This window comes from Electrophorus electricus, chromosome 24, assembly GCF_013358815.1.
Source record: "Electrophorus electricus isolate fEleEle1 chromosome 24, fEleEle1.pri, whole genome shotgun sequence".
Taxonomy (NCBI): Eukaryota; Metazoa; Chordata; class Actinopteri; order Gymnotiformes; family Gymnotidae; genus Electrophorus; species Electrophorus electricus.
In genome coordinates, this window is record NC_049558.1 from 3,319,062 (window position 1) to 3,346,923 (window position 27,862).

A 27,862-nucleotide genomic window follows, 5' to 3' on the forward strand; every position below is an offset into this window, starting at 1 on the left:
TGACATATTTTATATATAAATATATTTGTCTTGCTATCATTCTTAATAGTGATGTAGCCTTGAATCAAGTGTTTGAACTGCTGATTTACTTGTTGATGGGTGAATATGCCTTGTGTCTTGTTTCTTTTTATGTCTAGTGTTTCCATGCATGTTTCCGGCATACAAGTTAAATGATTAACAATTTTCTTCTTTCTCCTCGTGTATGATGTCCCTCAAAGGTAGATTAATTAGGATTTTTCCAGGATTTGCATCATCTGTCTAAGTTAAGAATACTAAGTCAAGCATCTTGAACTTTGAACCTTCACGATAAGACTTTCCTGCTAGATGAGTGTATTTACGGATGTTGGTTGTGAGAAAACAGAATAGCATATTCATTGCATTTTTATCTAGGATCTTTGGCTGAATGTGCATTAGTATGCCCATAAGTGCACTTGGAGAAAGTTAACTGAAGTTTAAAATACTTTTTAGAGTTTGGTTTTACATCAGTTCTTTTTAAAGGTATTTTGAAACTGATTGATCAACACGTTAAGATAGCAATGGCAAAAACAAAATAAAATCAATTGTTACATGCTGTTTGGCTTCAGATAACCTTTATGAATCATTATGGTTACTTGTAACTGGTTGTTCTACCCCTGCTCAGGTCCTCACCTTTAGACCCTGGCCACGTTCTTATATTCATAGGATATGACTATAGCATATGTCATTTTTTTAGCCATTGAACTTAAATAATAGGATATGTGTACAAAATTGCTGCCAAAGTTTGTCAATACAAGACCCATATGAAAACTGCATTAACAAACAGATAATGTACAGTGGTGTCTAGATGCCTGTGGTATAATATGTGATAAATTATGAAAGATTTCAGGAAATGTTTATAACTGTGTTTACAACTGGTATCCGTGTTGTGGAGCTTGAAGGTAGGAAACTATGTCCTTTTTGCTTTTCATGTACAAGTTCAAAAATAAAAAAAAGCATGTCTTAGGCATGCATTTAGACAGTGTCAACATTTTGAGGCCTGAGCAAGACACACATAAACCACAGTGACCACACCTAGACTGTTCTACAAGTGCTGTGGATTCATATGTTCAGATTCTCCTTAGAGCTTTAACATATGCATAATGATGTCTTCCATATCATCTCTGGCTATTGATCTGCAGGTCTAAAGAATTGTCTTAAAGTATTTTGTACCACTAAGTCCATTACTGACACAAGATTTTTTCCAGCATTTAAGATTACATGGTTATTTTAATAAAAAATGGCTAGGATACTCTAACCACATCATGATGATAGTAGAAATCTTCACTTATATAAATATAACTCAACAAAGACTTCCTCTAGGTGAATTTGAAGCACTACATTTTTATATTAGTACCTGTGAAAGAGAAATTAATAACATACATTACAACAAACCTGATTAAAACACTTATCTACCAAAGAAAGAATACACTGCACTTAAAAATGTAAGCAAAAGGAATGACATTGTTATTAAGCCATCTGATAAGGGTGGAGCTGTTGTCGTTTGGAGTAAAGACCTTTACAAGAAGAAAGCAGTCATGCAGCTTTCTGATAGAGCTGTTCTGCCTATAAAAACTACTATCACGCCACAGTTACAGACCTCTGTTCTGACACCACAGTTACAGTTTTCCATTCAGTTTGCTATGTCACACTATTGCAGAAGGACACCTCTCTGATTCTGCACAGAATCATATTGTAGATAATCCTTGCTGTTGCCTTTTCTGTCTTCTTCCTAAAATGCATCAGGAAAATAATCCTGGATGTCCTATTTATCTGCTTGTTCTTGCCCAACAGAAATAATATTCCAGTTTCTCAAGCAATTGTTCAGTCCTTACCTACATATGTTATCGATTCTTCACACTTTTTACAAATCCTTGAACACCTGAAAAAACAAACACTACCTGCCAACTCTATGCTTTAGTCTATGGACATTAAAAGTCTGTACAGTCATCCCTAATGAAGATGGTTTGAGAAATTTAAAACATTTTCTTGATGCAAGACCTGAGAGGTGCCCTCTCATAGACACTGTTCTCTAACCCTAGCTCAATTTACAAGATTTTTAAAAAGTTGGAGATCATTTTGGTAATAATCACTATTGAATCTTTTGTCCTGTGATTTAAAATATTTGACAGGGACAAATTACATATTTTAACACATCATATTATTTGTTATTTGCTTTTCTGGTAAATGTTCTTAAACTGTGGCTGCACCTATTTGAATTTCTTGGGCCCATATGATAACTCAGTAGTAGTTCCCAAACCTTTGTTCTCTAGTACACCCGTTTTATAGATAAGAGCTCCGCAACCCCAACTTTGGGCAGCACTGCAATTACCAATAATAAGCACCTTATCAGTACTAATAATATATATTAGAAAATCCCTTTAAATATAATGTTCTGTTTTCCCATATGATCCAACCATAGTGCTTTGCTTCTCGCACTGTAGGCTCCACCTTTACGTGCATTTCTGAATGGACGCATTAAGATTTCCTTTCTAGTGCTAAAAAGGAACATAAGAGACTGACTAACCATCTCTCTTATTCACAGGCTAGTTTCCCAAGAGTGGCTATAGTAATTTCATCTGTGTACAGTGTGTGCAGTGACAGAATTAGTATGTCTACACTCAGGCCCTGTAGTTTGAGGACATCACTTAGTTTGTACAATAATACATAACGGGTGGGCAGGATCTGAGCGTGACAGCATTGTTTATGATATAGTAAAACCATATTATGCTGGATTTCCCATATCTCATTTTAATATGGTTGAATACCTTCAAAACGGTGGATAAAATGTCTTTTAAAAGGACAAACCATATGGTTTGACAGCTATCTACTATAGGGATTAATACAAATATAAACTTTTCATGACTCTGATCATGAACTTTTTCTAACCATTTTACTGTACACCAGTGAAGCTTGAACTGACTTGCATTAGTTTATAGTGTATAAGCACATCATGGGCCTAGCTTGTAACTCACTACCGTTTAGAGTAAAAATAAAATCTCCACAAGGAGCCACTATTGGCACTGAAAGATGGTGCGTTGCATCAGTGAGACTATAAGTTTCCTTGTTTAGATAAAAAGATGTTCTCTGGCAGATCATCTCTGATTATGATTCCAAGGCAGTCCTAAATATATTCATTATGTTATGAATCCTGTATTCTGAAATGCATGAACAACAAAGTTCAACAGAAAGCGGCTTCTTGGGTTAGATTTTGATGTACTGTACACAGTTAATGCATGTTTTATGATTTCTCCTGAAACCATTACATAAATGGAATTCAAGTAGCGGTAACATCCTTACTGGTATATGATTATGTTGTAAGGCTGTGGCTGTTCAGTATTACTATATGACTAAGTGAACATTTAAGCATTTGAACATTGTGCTTGCTCCAAATGCTTGTAGAGCACAAATTCATAAGCCTGTTTAATGCGTTATTGTGCCTGTTTGTGTTTAAAGCCATTTATTTCCAAAAATATTTAAGGAAAAGAAGCAGCGTGCACTTATGCACACAGAATCAGTGAAGCAACAAAACTGCAGTGGAGGTCTCTAAGCTGTTGTCAACATTGTTATTTAAATTTGTTGCATTGATTCACAACAATCTACTAGATTTTTTTATAATTACACATTTCAGATGCATCATGTTTGTGAATCAATAAGAATGTGGATAACATGAATATAATGCAAATGCGAAAATGCAAATGCAAAATAACCCCACCAAAAAACCCGTTTTCCATTAACTTCCACCTATTGAATTCATGGACATTGATAAATACTTTGGCAAAGTTAATTTGTTAAATATGGACCTCACTGTAGCTACTTAAGAAATTGCTCTCAGGTTTCAGGAAACTGAGGTATGATGGACTAGTGTATTTTATTCTGTTCCTGCCCACTTCTGCAGTGTGGGTGTGAAGTCCCCCCCCACCCCCGTGGGATCCAGTTGGAACTGGAAATTTCTAGCCACTGCTGGCTCTCTGCCCACTCCCACAGCCCAGCCTCTGCCACTAGCATTTCTGGGGGAGAGAGTGAGGGAAAGGGGCCGTGTGGACGTGTAACGTGACAAAAGAAAGCCAAGTGGATAACTGAATACAGGAAAGGCTGTTCACTGTTAATAATTCAGGCACAATGTATCATGGTATAGAATCTTTAGGGAAACATCGATGTCTTCGAGGACAGAAGCTATTGTTTTCTTCTTTGCTTATGATGGATTCCTAAAATCCAAAGAAAAATGTTAAACATATTAAGCCATCACAGTTATTTTCTAAATAATTAACAGAGTTATTGTGTAAACCTTTTTTATAAAAGTACCAGACAACAAAGGTTTCTTCTTGTTTGTTTGTTTGTTTACTTACTTTAAAAAACCATTTATTACATACTTATTTTGCATGCTTCTTCTACATATTTTTATATGCATTATTCAGACTACACACATACAGGACAACAAAATCAATAGAAACACATGCTGATATTTTTCCTGGAGATGCAAGACTGTTTTTAGCCTTTGAAGAGGAGTATACATGCATCTATTTCACACAAACAATAATAGTAATCTACTCACTGGAACAATGGACATGTTAACGTAAATCATTTAATTTAGTAATTATGGAAAAAGACTAGAAGCAATAAACAGAAAACATTTTAATCATAATGATTTTTCTAAAACTGCATTAGCAAGCTCTGACCACCTTAAGGAATATCTTAAGCACAAATTTATCATGAGGGATTTGTTTGGCTGGTTCCTAGAAAGATTTGATTTGACCACCTAATGAAAAACATTTCTTTTTTAACAGGTTTTGATGATTTTTTTTTTTCTTTTAGCACTGACCAGACAAAATTCAATTTGACTTTAATTAGTTTTAATTGACAAGTGAATAAGAATGAACCTAGCAGTCAAGCAGCCCAGATATGGTTTTACTCTTAATAATGTGGTAAACTGAACTTGCTTTAAGGATGACTGAGCATAGGCGACGATTGATGACAGAGAAGTTGAACTACAATGGGTTTATGTTTTGGAACAAAGCTTCCCTATTTTTAACCAAGTTTGTCAGTCCTCGCAAATATCTGGGGTGCCATGGTCGTTAAAGCACAAATGTGTGTGTGTGTGTGTGTGTGTGTGTGTGTGTGTGTGTGTGTGTGTGTGTGTGTGTGGTGTGTGTGTGTGTGTGTGTGTGTGTGTAGGTATGTATGTAGGTATGTATGTATAAAACGGAATCATATTTCATATTTTGAAAACAAACCGTGAAAAGAATGTTCTCACACATTTAGTGCTTTGACCAAGATATATATTACAAATTATGTTTGTGATTGCAATCAACAATTGGTTATAAAGCCTACTTAGAAGGACCCCAACAAATCTGTGACTCCAATATAAAATTTTACTCCCCAAAACATCTTATTTTAATGTGTCTGATTGGTTCATTGGGAAATGCACAGCAGAAGACAGAGAATCATCCGAACATGTCAGAGCTGTGACAGCCTAACTGTACATTTCAAAGCTACATGGTAACTGTGCAGGAGGTCTTAAAGAGGAAGGTCTGGCAATGCATCAGCCTTATTAAAACATGGTAACTGCATTGATCTCCTTTAAAAAAAGATTTTGAGTGCAAGTGAAATGCCGCTTCTTTGCTGCCCTCGCCTCATTACCATCCCAGACAAAACATACTACAGCTTTACACCCTGGAAGTAACTAGAAGTAGCTGTGAAATTGGCTTACTTTTGGGATATTAAAATCTTATTTTTTCTTATGTTGTCTTATTTTGTCATTGCTGGGATTTTAGACTTCAGCAAGGACCAGGACTTATTAACTAATTACTCTAGTAACTAATTACTTTAACAGTGCCTTTCATTTTTTCCCCCCATTTACTCTGCGAAGTTACTCTGTGAAGTTAAATTAAATTATTGTAGCAGATAAAGATTGTTCAAGTAATGGGATGGCACTGCTGTTGAAGAAGCCTAAAATGATATTCAGGATAGTGGGTAGTGGTGTCTCAGTGATTAAGGTACTTGACTTGTAATCAGAAGGTTGCTGGTTCAAGCCCCACCACTGCCAAGTTGCCACTGTTGGCCCCTGAGCAAGGCCCTCAACCCTCAACTGCTCCCGTTGTACTCAGTCGTAATTGTAAGTCACTTTGGATAAAAGCGTCAGCTAAATGCCGTAAATGTAAATATTCAACCCTCTGCCAGTGTACAGTACTTTGCATTTGAAAACATGCTGTTTACCAATTCTCAACATGTTTAACTTCGTTCTCAATGGACATTGTGCTCCTCATTGACATTGTCAGTGTTTTAATTGCTCCACTCAAACAAATGGGAACTGGTGTGCTTCCACAGGGTAGTGATGCTACTCCTTTTATGCTGATTTGGATACATATATTTTAGTTATATTCTTTAAAAAAGATGAACACACATACGTTTCCACAGATATGTTTGCCCCTTTTGGGCCCTGAGTAACTGTTATCTGGATATTTGCCTCATGTAGTGTGTAGATAGTTGTGTCAACCTTTTAGATGTATAGTTACAGCTAATCTGCAAAAACTCTTTCCCATCTTTCAATATCATGAGAAATTCATTAAGTATCTTAAGTGGTTTCTGACTTGCTTGCCATGGCTAGCTCTCTTTTTTCATTAGCTTTTTTTATAACCCATTATTACAGATGCTTTTATCAGATTGGCATAGTGTGTTTAATTAGTGCACTCCTTATTACAAACAACAAGATTATGTGAAAACTTGCATTAGCAAGATACTGAACTTTGTTTTCATGTATTTTATTATTATTATTAATAATAATAATAATAATAATAATAATAATAATAAAACATTGTTTATATAATTCAATATTTGAAACCAGTTTGCTGTTATTATCCTTACGAAGATTATAATAACATTGCCATTAATAAGGATTACGTTATTGCCTTTATGATGTGTTTTCTTTCACACATTGTCACCATCATTTTATTTACTTCCTATAGCTCATCAGCAGCCTTTTCTGTGTTAATTCACTGAGGAACTGTAGCAACAAATGTGAAATATATAGAGATGCAAACATATTTTTTTCTGTCTATTTTTTTGTTTTGTAGAAAATTTTCCTGCTTTTTTTTGTATTTTAAGAAATAGTGCCACACAGAGGTTTTAAAATGCATTACACTCCATATGGCATGAGCTGCATTTTTATTACCTGATCTACAAGTGATTCTTGTTCTCCCTGCTCAAAATTGACCAGTTCTTCAAATGTTCTGAATGAGACTCTTTTAAAATTGCAGTTGGTCTAATGAGGATGCAATGGATTTGCTTTTGTCATGAGATGTGTGTGTATTGTATCTCTCTGGGTCCCTTCAAATTGCTGTTGCAGCAAAAAAAAAAAAGATAAAAAGATGATTACAAAGAATATGAAAAATGCAGCTTGAAAGTAAACCCTTACACTTAATATTTGTGTTTTTGTCCTGTCACAAGTGATTCCAGTAGCAGCTCCAGTGACGAGTCTCCAGCTCGATCTGTTCAGTCAGCTGCTGTACCAGCACCTTCCTCTCAACCCCTGCCCACCCTGGACAAAGATGAACCTCGTAAGAGCTTTGGTATAAAGGTGCAGAACCTCCCTGTCCGTTCAACAGGTAAAGCTCTGCTTACAGTAAGATTTGTTTTATGATTAATAGTTTTAGGTGTTTTTTGTAGCAATATGAAGAATTGTAATTGGTGTAAAAACATTTTTTATTGTTTTAGCTAAGACTTAGTTGGCATAAGTTCTCATTTGCATGATCTTCAAGAAGTGTTCTGAGCTGAATAACATCCCAACCCAAAACATTTTGTCTTCTGCTAAATTTCAGATACAAGCCTGAAAGATGGTCTATTCCATGAGTTTAAGAAGCATGGTAAAGTGACATCTGTGCAGATTCATGGTGCCTCTGAAGAACGATATGGTCTTGTCTTCTTCCGTCAGCAAGAGGACCAGGAGAAAGCTCTTAGTGCATCAAAGGGGAAGCTCTTTTTTGGGATGCAAATTGATGTTACTGCTTGGACTGGCCCTGGTTAGTTAAAATCTTTTAGGATTTGACTATGAAAAAAGGATGTCCACAATATTCTATCGATATACATTCATGGATGAGGAATTTGTATTCACTCTAAATGAAGTTTGTTGATATAAAGTGTCTGAACTGCCTCCTAAAAATATTGCCATTGCAGTGCTATATAATTTATTTAAAGCAGAGTTTGGAACCAATTCACTTGGTTTTCTTTTTAAAAAATCATTAGGACTGTAGTTGTGAGTTTGTTGCATTTCAGTCATCTTGGTAAAGCCAATCTGTTTCTTTATAGTTCTGCTAGAGTGAAGCAAACCTGTCAAACACAGATCTTTAGTTGTATTTAACTAAACCTGGCTTTTCAAGATGGAGTGAGTGAGTGTCCTTAGTGAGGATGCATAGGCCAGATCACTGCTGCTTTTGCAGGTTTCTAATGTCAGGCAAGGGTGGGGTTTTATTAGTACATAATTTTGGACTGTGTGTGTTAGCAACGCATGGATGCATCCAAATGACAAGTATTTACAAGTTTTTACAACATACTGTCTGACCATAAAATCTTATTTAACAGAAATTCATCAAGTACTGTATATGTAGTAAATCACATTTTTGGCATTGAATGCCCATGCTTTTGATATATAGGGCAGAAGATTGTACTTTTGTTGCTAGTCTTACCCATTCCTCAAATGTTGTATTGCTTTGCAGAGACGGAGAGTGAGAATGAGTTCCGTCCACTGGATGAACGAATGATGAATTCCACCCAAAAGCTACCCGAACGCTGTTCATTGGAAATTTAGAGAAGACCACAACCTACCATGACCTGCTTAACATTTTTCAGCGCTTTGGGGAGATAGTTGTAAGTTATGTTAGGATGATATCAAGATTTCTTTTTGCCATAAGAGCTCAGCACTATGTTAAGGTCTGAAAGTCTTAAACACTGTGGATCACCTGACTGGCTTTGTGTTTTTTCTAATCTTCTGTAGGATATTGATATAAAGAAGGTAAACGGTGCCCCGCAGTATGCCCTTTCTGCAGTACTGTGACATTGCTAGTGTCTGCAAAGCAATAAAGAAAATGGATGGGGAATACCTTGGCAACAATAGGTTAAAGGTGAGGGTAAAAATATGCGTTCCATATTACTGAGTTTCTAAAATAAACTTGAAATAACAATTTAACTGTATACTGTAACGACTGCATACTGTAATTGTTTGCATGTTTTACAGTTGGGATTTGGTAAAAGTATGCCCACCACATGCGTGTGGTTGGATGGCCTGGCTTCAAACATTACAGAACAATACCTCACACGGCACTTTTGCCGCTATGGACATGTTGTTAAGGTTTGTATTTATCCTACTTTAGATGATTTCTTGTGTGTTTGTCGCATAACTCTCATCATTGTTTTCACTCTTCACTAGGTTGTTTTTGACAGATTGAAGGGAATGGCCCTTGTTCTGTATAATAATATAGAGTGTGCACAGGCAGCAGTGAAGGGAAACAAAGGGTTGGAAGATTGGGGGAAACAAAATTAAGGTATACAAACAAGTACCCGTCTGAATCGTTAGACTGTCATTGTGCGCTCTTTCATTGTTTTCAAGAATTTTCAATATTACTTTTCAGGTTGACTTTGCTAACTATGAAAGTCAGATGGCTTTCTATCGTTCAATGCAGGCATCTGGACAGGACATCAGAGATTTTTATGATATTCTGTCAGAACGTCGGTTAGTTATATTGTGCTTTTTAGCATTAATCATTGTAAAATAATTATACCTTTCTTGATATTTACTTCATTTTCTTTTCTCCTTTTACAGAGATGAGCGCAGGCCACCATATCATGAATTCTCCACTGAGCGGGCATATTATGAAAACGTACGAAACTCCTGAACCTACACAGAGGATCCACGTCGCAAGTATCCTGCCAGAAGTCGGGAGTTTTACACAGAGTGGGAATCCCTATGTCACAGACTACTATGACCCACGATATTATGAAGAGCCCCGTGAATACAGGGACTACAGAGATCCTTATGAGCAAGACATTCGTAAATATAGCTACATGCAGCGAGAACGTGATCGGGACAGAGAGCGCTTTGAAACAGATCGAGAACGTGATCATGGACGTAGGACAATTGAACATAGCCAAAGTCCATCTCATCAACGTCGGCCTGCTAGTCCTGCTGCATCCCCCTCCCTCTCTGAACGTCTACCTAGTGACTCTGAGCATCATGTTTATAGTCGCTCTTCTGAACGAAGTGGCAGCTGCAGCTCAATTTCACCCCCACGCTTTGAAAAGCCAGACAGAATTCGTTTGGAACGGTACAATAAAAGTGACAAACTTGACAAAGAAAGACTGCTCTTTGAAGCAGAGCGTGGAAGTGCAGTGGAAAAAGAAAGACGTATTGGGCGCAAGGATAAAGGAGAGAAGGACAGAACTGAGAAGCAAAGTTAAAGAAGTTAAAAATGGCATCTTCTAGCATTCCATCGTCTGAGACAGACCCCGAACCTGACAGGGAAGCAAGCCCTGATGCAGCTCAGCGTAATTCAAGCAAGTTACTGATCAAAGAAAAAGATTCTGGGAAAGGAAGACTAGATCTTCCACCTTGCGTTGTCCAGCTAACCCGAGTCAAAGAAAAGGAAGGGAAGTTGATGGACATGTAATCATTGAGAAACAAAGAGGAAAGGCTGCTGTTGATCCTGTCAGGTCTCCTCCTGCACCTCCCTCAGCTGACCAGAAGAATGTGTCCCTACGTATAGAACCTCAGAATAGGAGAGGCCCTTAAACATGGAAAAAGTTCCCAAAGATAAATGTTTGATTAGTCAGGTGGAGCTTATCGACAAAGAAGGCAAAGCAAAGACAGAAAATACTTAAGGCTGATCCTGCGGTTGATGTTATCAGCTCCTCTGTGGACACCGATCGCTTAGCTGCTCGAAAGAGGCGTTTTGAGGACGGCGCTGGAAAAGTAATCACCTGAAGAAAATAACCCAGGGAGGAAGATGAAGGGAGACTTGGATTGAAGAGAAACAGGTGATTGTCATTTTTCAAAAGCCATTGGAGGAGGACAGGAAATTGCCTCAAATGGAGATGCTTAAGCGAGAGAACAAAAATGCTAAGCCAGAGAAACTGGTTATTTTGAGTACCACAAGCGAAGGACCAGACTCTGAAATGAGCAGTGATCTTGGTCACAGCCTAGACATTCAATCTCAACTTGGTGACCCAACAGGGGAGGCAACAGATCCAGTGTCTGATGATGGAAACATAGAAATGGAATGCGCAAAAGAACATCACTCGACTGAATTTGAAGTACACTCTGCACTGCATGATAAAGAGCCAGTAGATAGTGAAGAAGGCTTACTCTTTGACATTGATCACTCACAGAGCTGCAGAAAACAAATGGAGCAAAACCGTCGTCTCCAACAGCACCTGCAAGAGTGTACCAAATCAGATAAAACCGAAACTACACCCAGCACTGTTGCGGAGGACTTTGATCATCGCAGTCTTGTACACGAGGTTGGTAAACCCCCCCAGGATGTCAATGGAGACTCACCTCCCTTCAAGCGAAAGAACTCTGAGGCATTTGATTATGATTTCAGCACTAATGGAGAGAACAGTTTTCAAAGTTCCAAGCAATTAATGGATGAGTCTGAAACAAGATTTACCTCTGCATTGGTTGAAAAGGAGATGCCTGCAGACTCATTATATTTGGTGGCTGATAACGAGGCAAAAGACTCACCAAAAACAGAAAACAAAGTGAGTTCCCCTTTGTATGACATAAAATCCAATATTGCCAATCCTGTAATAGATGCTGAAGTACTCAAGGCTAAGACATCATTGCTAGGAGAGGAGGTCTTGTGTAGGGAGAGAAGACAGGAAACAGTAAAAGCCGAAATGAGCTTTCCTAGCAGTATTGTGAACCGAGAGAGCATTAGAAAGCGCCTGGTACGTGAACTGGAGCCTGGAGAGGTGCAATCAGACTCTGATGATGATGGTGACATTAGACATCTGTCACCAAAGTTGGACACTGCTTTTAAAATAGAACGGAAGAGAAGGCTCTCAGGTTCCCTAGAAAAGAACAAGTTCTATGAATTTGCACTGGACAAAACAATAACACCAGACACAAAAGCCTTGCTTGAGCGTGCTAAGTCTTTGTCTTCTTCAAGAGAAGATAATTGGTCTTTCCTTGGCTATGAGTCAAGGTTTCCAAGTTTTCGGAATAGCAATGACAAGGAGAAAATTGAACCCACACCAAGGCCCATTCCTTCCTGGTATATGAAGAAAAAGAAAATTAGGTCAGATTCTGAAGGAAAGCTTGATGACAAAAAAGACTCCAAGCCAGAGGAACAGGAACGGCAGGAGCTGTTTGCCTCTCGTTTTCTTCACAGCTCTATATTTGAGCAGGACTCGAGACGTCTTCGACATCTTGAACGCAAAGACACTGATCCAGAGGTTACAATGGGTAGAGATAATGGTAGGACTATTGTCACTGTGGAAAAAACTGGAGTGGGGGGAACAGACCTTTCACCAGAGCCTATAGTGCTCTTCCGTAACCGTTTTTTGGAGTTACAGCAGAAAAAAGACAAAGACCAAGATACATACACTTCTGACAAAACCTGTATGGCTGAAATAGTTGAGAAAAAAATGGTACCAGATCAAGAAGTCCAGTCTCCTAATGATGTGCATGCATTTAAAATGGGGAGTCCTGCGACAACAGCATCTCTTTGTTTCCACACCCCCACAGATGCTATTATACAACAAGATAAGACCACTTCTCCTACTACATCAACAGAAGTATCTGTTTTACCAATAGTAGATGAACATTTAGAAGATTATCAAACAGCCTCCACTCAACTTTCGAGTCCAATTAACAGCACTGTAACAGCTGTTACACTAAGCACACCAACTATAACAAACAAAGAGACCGCTGAAGTAGCGCATAATAAAGAAGTCTGTGAACCTAAACAAACAGCTGCAAAAACATTAGCTGAAGAGCAGAATCTTGATGTGAAACCTCCTACTCCTGGTGCCTCCTTAAGTCACATGGAGCCGGAGTCTGTTCCTGCAGAGTCCGCCTCCACCCTTTCACCTAAGCTTGAAGATACTAGAGGAATTCATAAGATAGAACTTCCAGAAAATAAAACAGAGCACCTTGACCATAATCCTCTTCAAAATTTGGAGTCATCTTTGAAGATCCAATTAGCAGTCAGTGAATCTGAGGTCGAACCGTCACAACCAACACGGAAACAACCAAAAAATAAAAAAGCTAAAGCAAACCCCACAACAGTAATATCTACACTACCAGCTCAACTAGCTAGCACTGAGAAACCAGCTATCCGAAAGAGTGAACGCATTGACAGAGAAAAGATGAAACGAGCCTCATCACCAAGAGGAGAGACCACAAAAGGCCTATCTGACTCTAAAAACACGTCCAAATCTCCTGTTCATACAACAGATATTGAGCAGGCCACTGACATAAGCTTGCCCCATGGCAGAACACGACAACGCCGGAATGTTCGTTCTGTTTATGCTACACCCCACGAGGATGAGACACCTCAACAGGCAGGCAAAGAATTAGCGGAATCCTCTCGTTCCATGCGAAAGCGTGTTATGGATAAAGAATCTGTCCAGCAGGATGTATTGACTACACCAACTAACACAAGAAGAGGTCGCCCACCCAAAATTCGCAAAAGAGGGGATGATGTGTCTCCAATGAAGGGGGAGCAGACCAAAATTTCTGAGGGTGAAGACACTGATAGCAAAGAGTCTGGAAGCAGTGGTGAAGTTATGAAGGCTGCAGAGGGATGGCGCTCTCCTCGCTCTCAAAAGGTACAGTCTGTAGTGAGAGCTGGGCAGAACAGAAAATCAGCCAAAACAGAGAAACTGCCAGACAGCACAGTGTCCAGTCATACTGATGTTTCTGAAACTTTAGAGTCTCACGATAAAGCAAAAGATGAAAATCCCACACAAGTTTCAAATATAGTTCCTGGTGCAAAACCACAAATTGGCTCTAAAAGAGAGAAAGAGCCTAAATATTCTGAGAGAAAATGTAGTGTGGATCAAGTAGATGAGAAGTCAGAGAGTGATTCCATAGAAAAAGCACTGCCATCTGATAAATGTATGAAAGGGAAGGTGCCAAGATTGACACGCAACAGCAAAACAGTTCCTAATGATAATTCGATCAGTTTGAAAAACCTTGTCATTAATCTTAGTGGGGATGCAGTTAAAGATGGACTACACTCTGGAGATGAAGACAGCACACATTGTCAAGATTCTGTGATAAAAAAATGATGCAGAGGTATCCAACATTGGTAAAGAAGATTCCAGTACTCCAAACCAATTCAAAGAAGTTGATGATCTTAGTACAGATGAGAGGGAAGAAGCTCTGTCAGATGTGGAGCCCCCTGCTGAGTCAGAGGCTGACTTGTTTGCCCGTCAGATGGAGCTTGAAAGGGCAGTGGAAAATATTTCTAAACTAGCAGTTGAGCAACCACCGACATCCTACAAAGAACCATCTCCTCAACCTCCTGCTGTATTACAACCTGTTCCAGCAGAACATGAAGATGAAACTGAGGTTGAAAAACCTGCCAATCCTGCAAGTGAAACTGAGCTTGCTGCTGCAATTGACTCAATTACTGCAGAGGATATTTCTGCCGATGCAGATGGATTTCAGACTCTTCCTACGTACACTACACTCCTTCCCACATCAGACTCACTAGTTTTGCCTGCAGCAAATGAGGTTTTGGAACCAGAGACAGACTTGGCAATAAAGAATATTATAGATTCTGAGCCAAGTAGTGTTTTGACTTCAGATTTAAAGTCTTCTGAACCAACAAATGTTATTGAATGTCCACCTTCAGGGATGCCTAAGAAGGGAGGAAGAGCACGCCCTAAAACACCAAAGAAATCCAAAGGTCGAAGGATTTTTGTAAACAAAAGAACAGATTTGACAGCAGACACAGTGTTTGAAAGTGAATGTGCTGCAGTTAAACTGCCAGAGTCCATTCCTGAAGACATTCAAACTGCCAACCCTAAAGCTGCTACATCATCAGCAGCAGCTGCTGTAGTGACTGTTGCTGCTGCATGTAAACATGATGTTGCATCAGCAGTGACTCTGGACACGCCGAAGGAAGCAGAACAGCCTGCTATTGACCAGCCTGAACCTCAAGAATCTGCCTTTCATTCTGGAAGTAATAGTTCTTTGTATGTTAGGTCACCAGAACCATCTTCAGAACCAATAGCACCGGCACTTACCCCACCATTATCCCGTCTTAGTGCAACGCCAGCTCGTTCAGCAAAGGTACCTCTCACAACCCCAGACTGGAGAAACAGGACAGTGGAGAAAGGAGTACTTCATATCCCCCAAGTTTCTGTGGCTACATCAGTATCAGCTGTAGCAGTAGGGGGACCGACAGCAAATCCTCCAATTCCGCCAGATACAAAAGCCTCTGATGTTGATCCTAGTTCTAGCACCTTGCGAAAGATTCTAATGGAGCCAAAATATGTATCTGCTTCAAACAGCAATGCTGTTCCAAGCACACTGCTCACAACCACATTGGCAGACCCTCGAATGTCTCAGAATGAACATTCACCTGTTGTGAAGGCCTCACTAACTGAGGATAGACCCAGCCCTATAACCCCAGTTACTCCCCAGATGGTACCTCCTCAGCCACCTCCTCCGCAAACCACTGATACTCTGCATATATTCAAGGAGAAAATGGGAAATTCAGTTATCTCTTCCACTGCTACATCAGTCATAAGTCGGATTCCACTGCCTTTCGATTTTGACGACACTCCTCGTATCTCTTTGAGCAACCGCAGCTCAGCACTCTCTCAGCCCAAGCAGAAATATCGTTTATGTGTGAACGAGAATAGCAGGTACCATGGACTCTCAGTGTCAGATGAAGGACGACCTCCTTCTGATAACATATCCAGTAACGCGGGCTCAGCTCCCGGTTTGAGGGTAAACACATCAGAGGGTGTGATGGTACTGAGCTATTCAGGACAAAAGAGAGAGGGACCTCAGCGAATTGTTGCCAAAATTAGTCAGATCCCACCGGCCAGTGCAGTTGACATTGAATTTCAGCAGTCTGTTTCAAAATCTCAGATCAAGCAAGAGCCACTTATACCTCAGCCCTCTACTCCTAAGGGATCCCAGACTCCCACAAGCCAAGGACATGCAGGTGCTATAATAAGCAGTCAAAGTTTCAATGCCCAGCCTGTTATATCCTCCATAAAACAGGAAGGTCCCGGTTATGACAAATCTGAGTCATCCTATCACACCAGTCCCCCAAATGCCCCACTGAAAACATTCCAGCAGCCAAGCACCAGTCCTCAGATCCTGAGATATAATCAGTCCATGTTGCAGCAACAACACACCAAGAAAGCATCAGTCACTGAATCTGTTTCAGTGAAAGCTGATGTTAAACAACCCCAGGCCTTCAATCAAAGCCCAGTTCTAAGTTCACATCCCTCCTCTTTGGCAGGTGGTCACATTTCATGTGCTGTTACTCCCAATGATAGGTTGGTCTGTCATCCAAAGCAAGAGTCACACTCTCCAAGGGCATCAGGCAATGCAACCTCACCATTTTCTAAAGTGTGTCCACCTAGTACCTCAGTAGTCTTGGGCCCAAGTGGACAAATGCCTCAGTATGTGACAAATGTACATCACCCCGAGCAGTCAGTCATCATGCCTCCTCATAATGCCACACAGTCTGTTGCTGTTGGTCATTTATCACAAGGAAGTGTCAGAATGAATAGTCCACCACTGTCTGGAATTAACTTTGGAATACGCACAGATTCTGACTCCTCCCCACGATCTGGTCCTCAACAATGCTCCACTGCAGCCCAGTCTGCAGTAATCAGAGATATGCTGCTTAAGTCACATACAGGTCCCCCTGCTGCAGGCCAGGTGGGTGGAGCAAATGATGATGATGTTCGACACTTCCATCAGGGAGCTCGAAGGCCACCTGTTCCCCAGTTACAGTCAGATGTCATGGTTGTGCAGCCTGAATACAAAGGAATGCATCATGGTGGATTGCGTCTAGATCAGTACAACAGGGATGTGCGTATACTTATGCACCAGCAGTTAAAAGACCACCCAGGAGTTGTTGAAGCCCATCAGGCACAAACACCAGAACCTCCTATAGTGTCATCTTCCTTGCACATCTCGCCCTCTTCCTCCAAAACTCCCCCGGTTATAAAGAGTCCTCCACAGGCTTTGAGAGATGCACCAAAAACATTGGAGATGAAGATGCCATGCTCTCCTCATTCAGAGAGTAGAATAATCAGTCATTCTCCTGGTTCTGTGATCTCTCCTCAAGGAGTACAGCTGATGCATCCTGGCAATACAGGCACAATACCTGAGTATTATAGAGAAATTCGTGGCTTTCATTCCCAATTACCTAGTCATTCAGTAATTGGAATTAATATGGCTAATCGTGGCATCACTCCATCTCAGGTGAGAGATCCTTATTAAATATTCTGTAAAAAGTATGGTGATAGTTGTATGAAATGATAATGTGTTACATATGTACATACATTTACATTTCAGTAAGCAGATTTCAGCATATTTTAAAATGAATGGATGTATCCTTCTCTTTATTAGGGTTCTCAAGAGGGTGAAAACAGACCCAAGGTTGCCCATATCTCATCTGGTGGGCCACTTGGTGACCCAAAACTCGACATCTCGCACGTTAGGCATCCAGCCAACATGGATTTGTCTCGTGTATCCCGGATCCAGAGTGAGATTGCGTCTCCCTCTTACACCTCTCCAACAGCCATTACAACCAAATCGGATGCATCTCCTTCAGTGAAGAAGGGACCTCAGAGCCTTGTGCCAGGACAACTTTCATTACCTTCCTCACTGTCATCCCAGATACGACCAGATATTAAACTCGATCATACTGGGCACCCGTCAGTGGACATGGTGCAGCTGTTGAAGGTGGGTTAAAAATATGTATGTGTATATATTAGCTGAAATTGTTGGAGTAAACAATTTAATGTTTATTGCTTCTTTAGACCAAATTCAGATATATTTCCATTTAGTCTATAACTGTTTTTCTTTGTTTTTTGTCTCTTTGAACAGAAATATCCTATTGTATGGCAAGGCCACTTGGCACTTAAGAATGATAGTGCAGCTGTCCAGTTACACTTTGTGTCTGGTAATAATGTCCTGGCTCACCGTTCACTGCCACCACCAGAGGGAGGTCCCCCTCTTCGTATTGCACAGAGAATGCGTCTCGAGGCCTCTCAGCTTGAGGGAGTTGCAAGGAGGATGACTGTAAGTAGCTTTGCTTCTATTGCCAACTTTTAAAACTATTATTTTTGGAATATACTATTAATGTTTTAGCAGAAGAAAGCTATATATTTCTTACCAATTAAATGTTTTGGGTTACATTTTCAGGTGGAGAGTGATTACTGCCTCCTCTTGGCATTACCCTGTGGACTAGACCAAGATGATGTCCTTAACCAGACTCATGCCCTTAAAACTGGCTTCATCACGTACCTGCAAGCAAAACAAGCTGCTGGGATTATCAATGTTCCCAACCCAGGCTCCAATCAGGTGAGTGTACCAGGGCTGGCAGCATGCAGCTTCATTTGTTTCTATGCTGAAAGATTCCAGAGTAGATGACAATGATAACATCAAACACACTATGAGTTTTTGACTCCTCAGTTATACATTACTAATAGATAAACATTTACTGTACTGATAGAATAACAGTTTACAGAATTGGGAATTTGAATTGAACCAATATTGTGTTAGTCAGACTATCTGCAGTTTCAAATCACTTCGGGAAAAAATCATCACTAATTATTTCAGAGAACACTGTGATGGGAAATGTCACTGATAATAATTTTTATTTTTTTACTGTAGCCTGCCTATGTTGTCCAGATTTTCCCTCCCTGTGAGTTTTCTGAGAGCCACCTGTCTCACCTTGCTCCTGACCTTCTCAACAGTATCTCCAGCATTTCCCCACATCTGATGATTGTTATTGCGTCCGTGTAAGACTTGAAAGGGGGAGCCCATTTCCCCCAAATAAGCAGTATCATTCCACCAGCTGGACAACATTCAGGAAAATTCCTCAGTGTTGGAAGGGCTTGGTCCTCCTCGGTCATACTCATTCTCCTTCGTTCTTTCACCGGATCCTTAATACATCCTCTGCTTGTTGATTCCATTCAACCTTTTAACTCTCAGTCGAGAGCGTGCAGTAGTAAATGGAGCTGGATTGGCAATGATCAATTTTCTGATCATTCATTTTACTGTTTTCATTGTTGAAGTTTTGAAGGTTTGTATCTGTGTTTTTTTTTTTGTTTTTTTTTTAACACATTAAAGATAAGATCTTTTATGGTTAAAAAGGCATGGGACTGAGAAACAGGTTTTTTTTATTTCTTTGAAATGACAATTGTGATTTATTTTTTATTTTTTTAAAAAAAGATGTATCAGATCAGTCATTGCACTATAATAGGGAAATCAGAAAAAGGAAATTAAACGTGGACTTTGTACAGATTTTGATGGAGATTACTTTGACATGCTTCTGCCACCAGCCATGTGTGATTAAAGTGGAAAAAATTGCTGGAGAGAAAACATTTTGTGAAATTTATTTGAGAACTGTTTGAAAACGGTGTATGATAAATAAGTTGTTTATACTACATCCACTGTTCTGTCCACCAGTCAGCTATTTACTTCATGTCATTTTTAGAAACAACTCATTGTATACTGTTTTTTGCTAAAGGGACTGACTAAATGGAGTTATTGTGAGTTATAGAGTTTACACTTGATGCCTCAATAGGTGATTGTATGTAAATGTTTTTTCTTTCTGTTTAAGACTTGAGGTGATTTGGGAGAAGTTTAACTATGTAAATATTATAAATATTTGAATACTTTCAAACCAGTCAGGAGACCCTGTGGATTTCCTGTTACAACAGGATTACTTATTGCCATCAACCATAAATGTAATTTTTATTAGTGTCACCTGAATTGCATTGACGTCTGAATCAGTTCAGTGCCAAAATCTTTTGGAAAAAAAAAATTAATAAAAAATTAAACAATCAGATCAATCAGATATTATTTTAATACTTGACTTTGTATGCGTCACTGGATCTTTTAGAGCTCTGCTTTCACTTTGCCTTGTTTTATATATTTGTGGTTCCTACCTCTTTCTCTGTTTCTATGTTGTCAGACATGAAGTGCTTTGAGGATTGTCCTAATGGGGGGTTCTGTCTTAAGAGACTCCTAAAAGTGTTCTCAACATTTTAACTTTTTCTTTCCACCTCTATGTATCAGCCCTTGGTCTTTTATCGAGTGTTGAGTTGTGCCATGTAATTTTTTGAAAATGTTTTGTTAAAAAGAAATCTGTAGAGAAATGTGTACAAATCTTTTTTTTCACTATCTCTGTCTCTCTGAGCCAAGATGTAAATACTCATTTATTCCATGTGTGTCCTATGTTTTCTCTGTTTTCAGGATTGTTATTTTGTTTTGTAAAACAAAACAAAGCAGTCTGAAGAACCAGAACCAAGAGAAAAGTGATGCAGAAATTAAATCATGTGTCTCACTGTTGCAGTTTCATTATATTGACTGCAAATTGATTGCTCATGAGTATGTTGATGGCACTTATAATTTTGATAAACGAGTTAAAATCCAAATACCAAAATGCAAAACAGATAAGAATTTGTCTCTTTCTTTTTATTTCATCATTTTGAGTGTATTTCACTGTTCCTCTATGAGGACATTTCAAAATGTAAAAAAAAAAGAAAAAAAAGAAAAATGTTGGCTAACACTTCTAAAGATCATTAAATGGTCACTCATTATCTACACTTGAGTGTTTGAATAAGATTCTTCATTCACAGTAAATTGAAGCCTTTTTATTAAATTTTGAAAGCAATGTTATGCCCTGTTAGATCTATCTATCTGTCTATCTATCTATCTGTCTATCTATCTATCTGTCTATCTATATATACATACATACATATCAGCCATAACATTTTCACCTCCTGGCTGATGTTTTGTAGTGCCCCCTTGTGTTGCTGAAACAGCCCTGACCCATCTACAAGACCTGAAGGTGTTTTGTGTTATCTGGCACAGGAAGTCCTGTAAGTTATGAGGTGGAGCCTCCATGAATTGGACATCTTTTCCAGCACATCCCATTGATTCTTGATCAGTTTGAGATCTGGTGCACTACTATTGCCATGAAGGGGTTTGCTGTGTCTAGAAGAATGTTTAGGTTGGTGGTACATGTCAAAATAACATTCATATGAATGCCAGTACTCAATACTTTCTGGCAAAACATTGTTCAAAGTGGTAGTGAAGTACACAGAGAAACAAGATGATGTTTGGGCAATCTTTTGCTAAAAGCCTAACTATGCGTGAGACAGAGCATCTCTGTCAGAGAATGTTGCTGAACACTATAAGAGTAAAGGAAATATGTACTTTGGATGTATGTTACAATTTTCCAAAATGAAAGCACATTGACATGGTAGTAAAGTTACTGATAAGGAACCCTAATAACTGATGAACAAATTGTAATGTAACATTACTTAAAAAGCAAACTAAAAACAAATTCTGCATTAAGCAATTCAACATTTAGGGTGTTAATGGATGGCTTGTGTTTTGTCTGTTTGTTTGTTTTTAATTTTACATTTATTTTAATTAATTTGTATTTTTCTATTCTGCTGGAGGGCTTAGACCACATTCATACATTGACGTTGACGTCTATGCGGTTGCCTATCGCTCTGCACTGCTTTGCTAAAATCTCAACGAGTTTGTGTTGCACAATGTGTCTCTGTGTCAGAGAATGATCAAGACTGTGTAAATCCAACATAAAAGTAAAGAAAATATGTAATCTGAATGTCTATTACAAATTACCTAAATGAGATTGACAGAGAAACCCTGATGACTGATGAACAAATGCTAATGTAACTTTACTCAAAAAGCAAACTAAAACGATTTTTGCATTAAACAATGCAGCATTTAGGGCAGGTGTTTTCATTTTTTCAATTCTACTGGGGGACTTGGCTCCCCTATTCATATATTTCTAGTGACACTACATGTGTTTAAAAGTTCTTATTGTACTTCTATCAACCACCACATGATGGCAGTACTATGCAGACACAATCAGAAAAACGAAAAAATAATTAATCTTTTGAACATTAATGATGTATTAATGTCGTTTCTTCATTTATGAACTAATCCAAGTTCATCTTAGATTCACTATTTGTGCCATTGACACACATGAAACTTTATGGAAAGCTTGTATGTGCGCGGGGAATAGTGCAATATTTTTGTGTAATAGTGATAGTCATGTTAATATTTATCAAATTCATACTTCATTTTCTTGAAATGTAGTCTAAAGCATAAATATATAGTTCATGTTTCCTCAGATAAGTAAATATGTCCCAAAGTTTCTTTATATATGCAGGACAATTATCAAAATCATGTTGTTATAGCACCAGCATTATTTGTGTGTAGCAGTTGTTGTTTGCTTATAACATTTCCTGAGGAATGGTATAGTTAGGAATTCAGCATGCAGCTGTGAACACCAGTGTGAGCTATCGTGCTGCTAAAAGAGTGTGGTATAGACCAGCTGTGTTGCCAGCAGCTGCTTCCACAGTTGGGAGGGACACACTGCTATTTTGTTTGCCATTTGTTTGAAATGTGGAAATATGTCTGGTAATATTTTTACCTAAAATATTCTCCAGATGATTTCAAATTGTAAGAATGGTTTGTGTGGGCAATAGAGTGGAGATCAATAATATACAATCAAACATAAAGAGATCTTTAAATTTAGAAATCAGAACAAAATACAGTTGTTATTATTTGCAGGTTAATTAGTACTTTAGTATTAATTTAAGAACATTGATTTTTGCAGACAACGATATTTTCCCAATTGTTTTCCTCCCAGAAAACAGAGCATGTGCATTTGTTTGCAAATCATGGCCAAAAAATAAAAATGAATGAATTAATTGAAAATCCTTCTAATGCTGGTTTATCTGCAGCATGTGTTTCTGTGTACCGTTGAAATGTGAAGATGTGAAGTTGCTGGTTTTTAGACCAGTGCATGATTTGACTGACATGATGGAGCCCGAACCAAATACATTAGCTACCACAGATAGTCCACAGAGAATGCCTGGAATTCTCATGGGCAGTGTTTTGTGGTAAGGGCTGCATGATTCTTGAGTTTTTGTTCAGTTGATTTGTGCATGTGGTGCATGGAAAGACACATCCCAGAGAGAGGACCATCTTTTATGACCATCACCTTTTATCCCAAATCTCACCACAGTAGATGCCTGACAGGAACACTATCTCTCTCCAGAACTGTGGCTTTCCCCTCAGCTTACTTCATGACTTTTTTTCCAGACGTTTTGTGTTTTAAAGGGATTCTTTTCTTTTTGGTCTTAGAATTGCCTTGCAGTCAAAACACAAAAGAGAACACCAAAGCTAGTTAAAAAAACCAAACAACAACCCCCCCCCCCCTCCCCCAAGATGCATATGCCTTGAATCTGAGCCATTCACTGAAGGTGAGTTCAAGAGAGGTCAACATGGAGCCCTTGAGAACATACCAGTTTGCCCATGTCATTTCTATATCACAGCAGGAAGCGGGCGTGTTCACGGAGAACAGAGGTGAAGCACACGAGATTTACAATGCCATGACAGACCAAGACCAGGAATTTTAATTGACAATCCACTCCCAGAAAGGCAGGATGCATGAGTGTGCAAGGCCTGGAGAGCAAAAGCAACAGAAGCCAAAGGCCCACATGATGTGCTCTCTGGGATTACTGCAGCAGGCCCATAGCACAGGTAACTATAGCACAGTAGCTCCCAGGGCACCGTTTGTACGTTTCTATTGCGTAGACTTAAGTAAATCAAATGAGTTGTACTAATTCCTTTGAGTGGAACTCAAAATTGAGTAATATCTATTTGTCGTATCTTATTGAAAATTAGGTAGTTGCTAGCTAACCACACTTAAGTAAGGTTAACCATATTGCTTTATTTCTGCAAACCATGCTATGTAAAAATAATAAATAAATTAAAAAAAAACTATAAACCACAAAAGAGTAAAAATGAATTGGTGCATGGGAAAGAAGACTGAGAGCATCTATGTTAATCACTAGTTTTATAGCACTAACAACAGTTTCGGAACAAAACGCATGGCCGTTCAAGCAAGTTAATGTAACATGTAGTCTAAAAGTCGGTGAAAAGATTTAGGATAAAATTACTTTCGAGGCAAACTACAACATTGTGGGCTGGTTTAATAATGAGAAAACAGTATGAGTTGCACTAAATCTTGAACAACCCATTACTGGTGAATGTATGTTTTGTTTTTTGTTAGTTTGTTTCATTAATAGCACATAAGGCTAGAAGACATTAGTGAATATGATACATTTGCGCACATTAACCTTTACTGAAAGATACTAAATATTAATTTTAGACAAAGGAACTCTAAGGAGTTCCTTTGTCCTTTTAGGAACTTTGTCCTTTTAGACAAAGGAACTCTAAAAATAAAGATTCACAATTTAAAAAGGTCCAAAACTATTACAGGAAAGGTGGACAGTTGATACATTGTCACACTGTCATTAAATGATGAATCTTAAGTTGAGTCGTGTGATTGTGTGTTTGTGTGTGTGTGTGTGTGTGTGTGTGTGTGTGTATGTGTGTGTGTGTGTGTGTGTGTGTGTGTGTGTGTTTAAATTTACAAGAGTGTAACGTTAAGTACTAAGGACCAGGATCTTCCCTTCCATCACGAGCTTAAGTTTGTGCTGACCTTCATCTTTCGTGTTCTCTATAATTGTATGGGCATAAGCCACACTGCCTATGTTCCAAGAGACTAAATTAGAAAGAAAAGAAAAATGCAAAGAATTTTGAAAATATAGGGGTTGGCATTTCTTTTTCTGATAAGTGTCCACTCTACCATTCATTTTGGCACATTAAACACCCCAGCAATGCAAATTATTTCTCGAGCTGCTGAGCTGATACATTCCTTATCAGAAATAACCTGGTGTATTCGGAATGTTCACATTTCTTCTGGAGTTTCCATACCCTGGAATGGGAAGAATCTGTCTCCTTTGCTGCAGAGAGAGATGACGAGCGTTGATAAATCTCCTGTGGTGGGGTGTAGCCGTTAAACAAGAGACGAGTGGGAAGATGCTCACAAGCAGGCTGCTAAGTCTGGACTTTCTTTCTCCTTGACAACCTTTAAGCGCAAGAAACTATTTTGGTTTAAAAAACATGGAAATATTCTGAAAAATGATACAGCGGGCGAAATAACCGTGGGCAGAATGACAGGTTCCCTAACCCCAGATGACGAATGAGAGAAGATGCAGTGCCGCGCTGTAGCACTTCCTGCTCACCTTTTTGCCTTGCTGTATGGATGCCAACAAGTGTGAGAGGGGAGCTTCCTCCCCAGCAACCTGGACGACGGAAGAGATAAATAAAAGTGAGGTGTGGGCTGCTTCTGGCCAGTCTCACAGTTAAGCTCATTAACAAGAGACGGGGGCAGGGGGCTGTGGGTGAGAAACCCTCCACTGTCCTTGAGAGGGAGTGTGGTTGATGCAACAAGCTTCTTGCAGATTCTAAATCACACTAATGAATGTCAGTACTTTCAGTATCGTAACCTACACATTCCACAGGATAGATAAATATTCAGAATTGGAGCAAAGGACCATGATGATGACTAAACAAAACTGCAGTGTGTGACAGAATCTCTTCTTTCGTGTTGTTATTTAGAAAATCAGTGGTATAAGATAATGTTCTAGTGGTAATTTATTCTTTATGCTATAATTATGTGTTGTTGTCAATTGATGCATTTCCTCATATGAAATAATGCATTATTCTTTGGAGAGCCTGTTTCCCTTTGTTTTCTGTTTGTTCAACTTTTTTTTAAACTCATACAAGGTATGCTTAGATACAAATATTATATTGTATCAAAGAGTGAACAAAAACAAGGCTCTAGATGAATTAAGATTTTAACCCTCCTATCATATTCCAGGTCAAAACTGACCCGTTACTATTTTACATATCACTGAAATAATATTACAATTTATATTTATTTTTTCATGGTCAATTTGACCCTGTCGTTCAGAATGGTAGTTAAGAATGCGGCAAATTAAAGTGTAGATAAATTCAATTACAATATGTAGGGTTTTACATATATAATAGGAGGGTTATATTTATGACTGTCAACCTTGTACATAAGCATAGACTGAAACTGACATGTGCCAATAGGTTCATTTCTATTTTTATACATTATAATCATATAGTTACAGGATGTAATTAAATAATAAGGGTGTGATGCCTAACTCCACCCAGCTGAGAAGAATACCTGGGTTCATAAAGCAAACTCATGAAGTTCAACAAAGAAATATTGCAGTGAAAGCAGGACATTTGATGGTGTTGTAGGTTTTTGTGCTGTGCATCTTGATATAATGCACAGGATGAGCTCAGTGATGGATTGGGTGGCCCAGGCTTACTGTTACAGGATACAGGATAGAAAAAGACAACTCTGCTGTAGTAGGTCTCACCTGGCGACTTACACCACGCACACGTGTCATCTTCCCTTTACATCGCCTCCTGGGCTCTTAGGCAGCAATTTGATCCCAAACAAGCGTGAAGACGAGCTATACGTGGCGTTATATCTCGCCACAGAAATGTTCCTCTGGGGTTGGTTTGGAGTGGAACAGGCCCGAGCAAGATTCAGTCCTTGGAGTTCAACACAGTCTGGAGGTTGCTTGACATTCCAAAGCAATTAAAAGACATTTGGCCATTGGGTTTGTGGCCTTGAAAGAAGACAGCAGCTCCTTATGTTCCTGGTTAAGAAGGCTCCAGCTTTAAAACCAAATCACTCTGTGATCTGTGAGTGTGTGTCAGTGTGTAAGTGGAAGTAGGGATTGGTGTTGAAATCAAAGCCTTAATTTAAGTGCACTACAAAGAAGATAATTGCAACAACAGCCCACAGATTCTTCACCACTTCACTAACTACCAGATAAGCTGCGGCCAACTGTGGAGCAACATATGAGAAAATCATGTTTGGTGATAATTCTGTACTGAAAGAGCCGGACAAAGTTATAATGTGATGTTAGACTGCACTATGCCTCAGAAACTGATGAACATAAAATGGAACAGCTCAGGGATGCTTTCAAAACCTCAGAAGTTTGAATGAATCCCTTACGGTAGTATCAGTAAATGCTGTTTTCTGGGAACATTACTGTAGAAAATATAGAAGGCTACTTCTTATTGTATTGTAGTAAGTATTTAACATTAACGTAAACTAAAGAGAAAATTAGACTTTAAAATATTTGCATGTTACAGGTAACAAAGAATGGTAAAACCAGGTCAAGCCAGTTATGTTTTTGCATGCTGAATGAGGTCATGAAGGAATTCTTTAAAGCTGAGCTAAGTTAAATGTCAGAGAAAACCTCACCAATCAAAAAGCTTTCTTCATAGGTCTTCATTTTGTGTTGAAAGGAATTTGATTTTAAACACTTTCAGCACAACCTAATTTAAAATATTTACACTAGTGATATAATTATGCTGTGCCTTCTTTATTCTTATACATTATTTTGTTTATAGGCAGTTTGACTGTCAATGGTTGGGTGTGACATTGTAATTTAAGTCTTCATAAGTTTTTGCATGTTTAGGCTCGAAAATGTAATTCACATAAAATGCAGCCTCGTGTAGCCTAATGCAACTTTAGGTCTCAACAGCAAATATTTGGTGCACTGTATTTCATAAGAAATTAATCTGTCTGGAGAACAAACCACACAGTCATTGTCATACTGGATTTATTGATGACTCTCCGTTTCAAACAGTCACCACAAAGAAAGAAAGCAACTTGCTCCGATAATCTGGGAATCTAGGCAT

General features: G+C 38.8%; 1 protein-coding gene across 1 annotated transcript in view; it reads left to right on the top strand.

Annotated features, from left to right (window-relative positions):
* Window positions 1-20,823, top strand: part of spen (spen family transcriptional repressor) — a 29,468-nt gene extending 8,645 nt beyond the window's left edge. Inside the window, 22 exon segments of the mRNA XM_027014513.2 lie at window positions 7,462-7,619; window positions 7,833-8,033; window positions 8,727-8,765; window positions 8,768-8,877; window positions 9,005-9,046; window positions 9,048-9,131; window positions 9,245-9,358; window positions 9,437-9,511; window positions 9,513-9,551; window positions 9,639-9,739; window positions 9,830-9,968; window positions 9,970-10,453; window positions 10,456-10,662; window positions 10,665-10,783; window positions 10,786-10,868; window positions 10,870-11,032; window positions 11,035-14,292; window positions 14,294-17,467; window positions 17,615-17,950; window positions 18,095-18,289; window positions 18,413-18,571; window positions 18,884-20,823. Coding sequence (XP_026870314.2) covers window positions 7,462-7,619; window positions 7,833-8,033; window positions 8,727-8,765; window positions 8,768-8,877; window positions 9,005-9,046; window positions 9,048-9,131; window positions 9,245-9,358; window positions 9,437-9,511; window positions 9,513-9,551; window positions 9,639-9,739; window positions 9,830-9,968; window positions 9,970-10,453; window positions 10,456-10,662; window positions 10,665-10,783; window positions 10,786-10,868; window positions 10,870-11,032; window positions 11,035-14,292; window positions 14,294-17,467; window positions 17,615-17,950; window positions 18,095-18,289; window positions 18,413-18,571; window positions 18,884-19,015 — 9,412 coding nt within the window. The 3' untranslated portion in view covers window positions 19,016-20,823.
* Window positions 20,824-27,862: the final 7,039 nt, after the last annotated feature.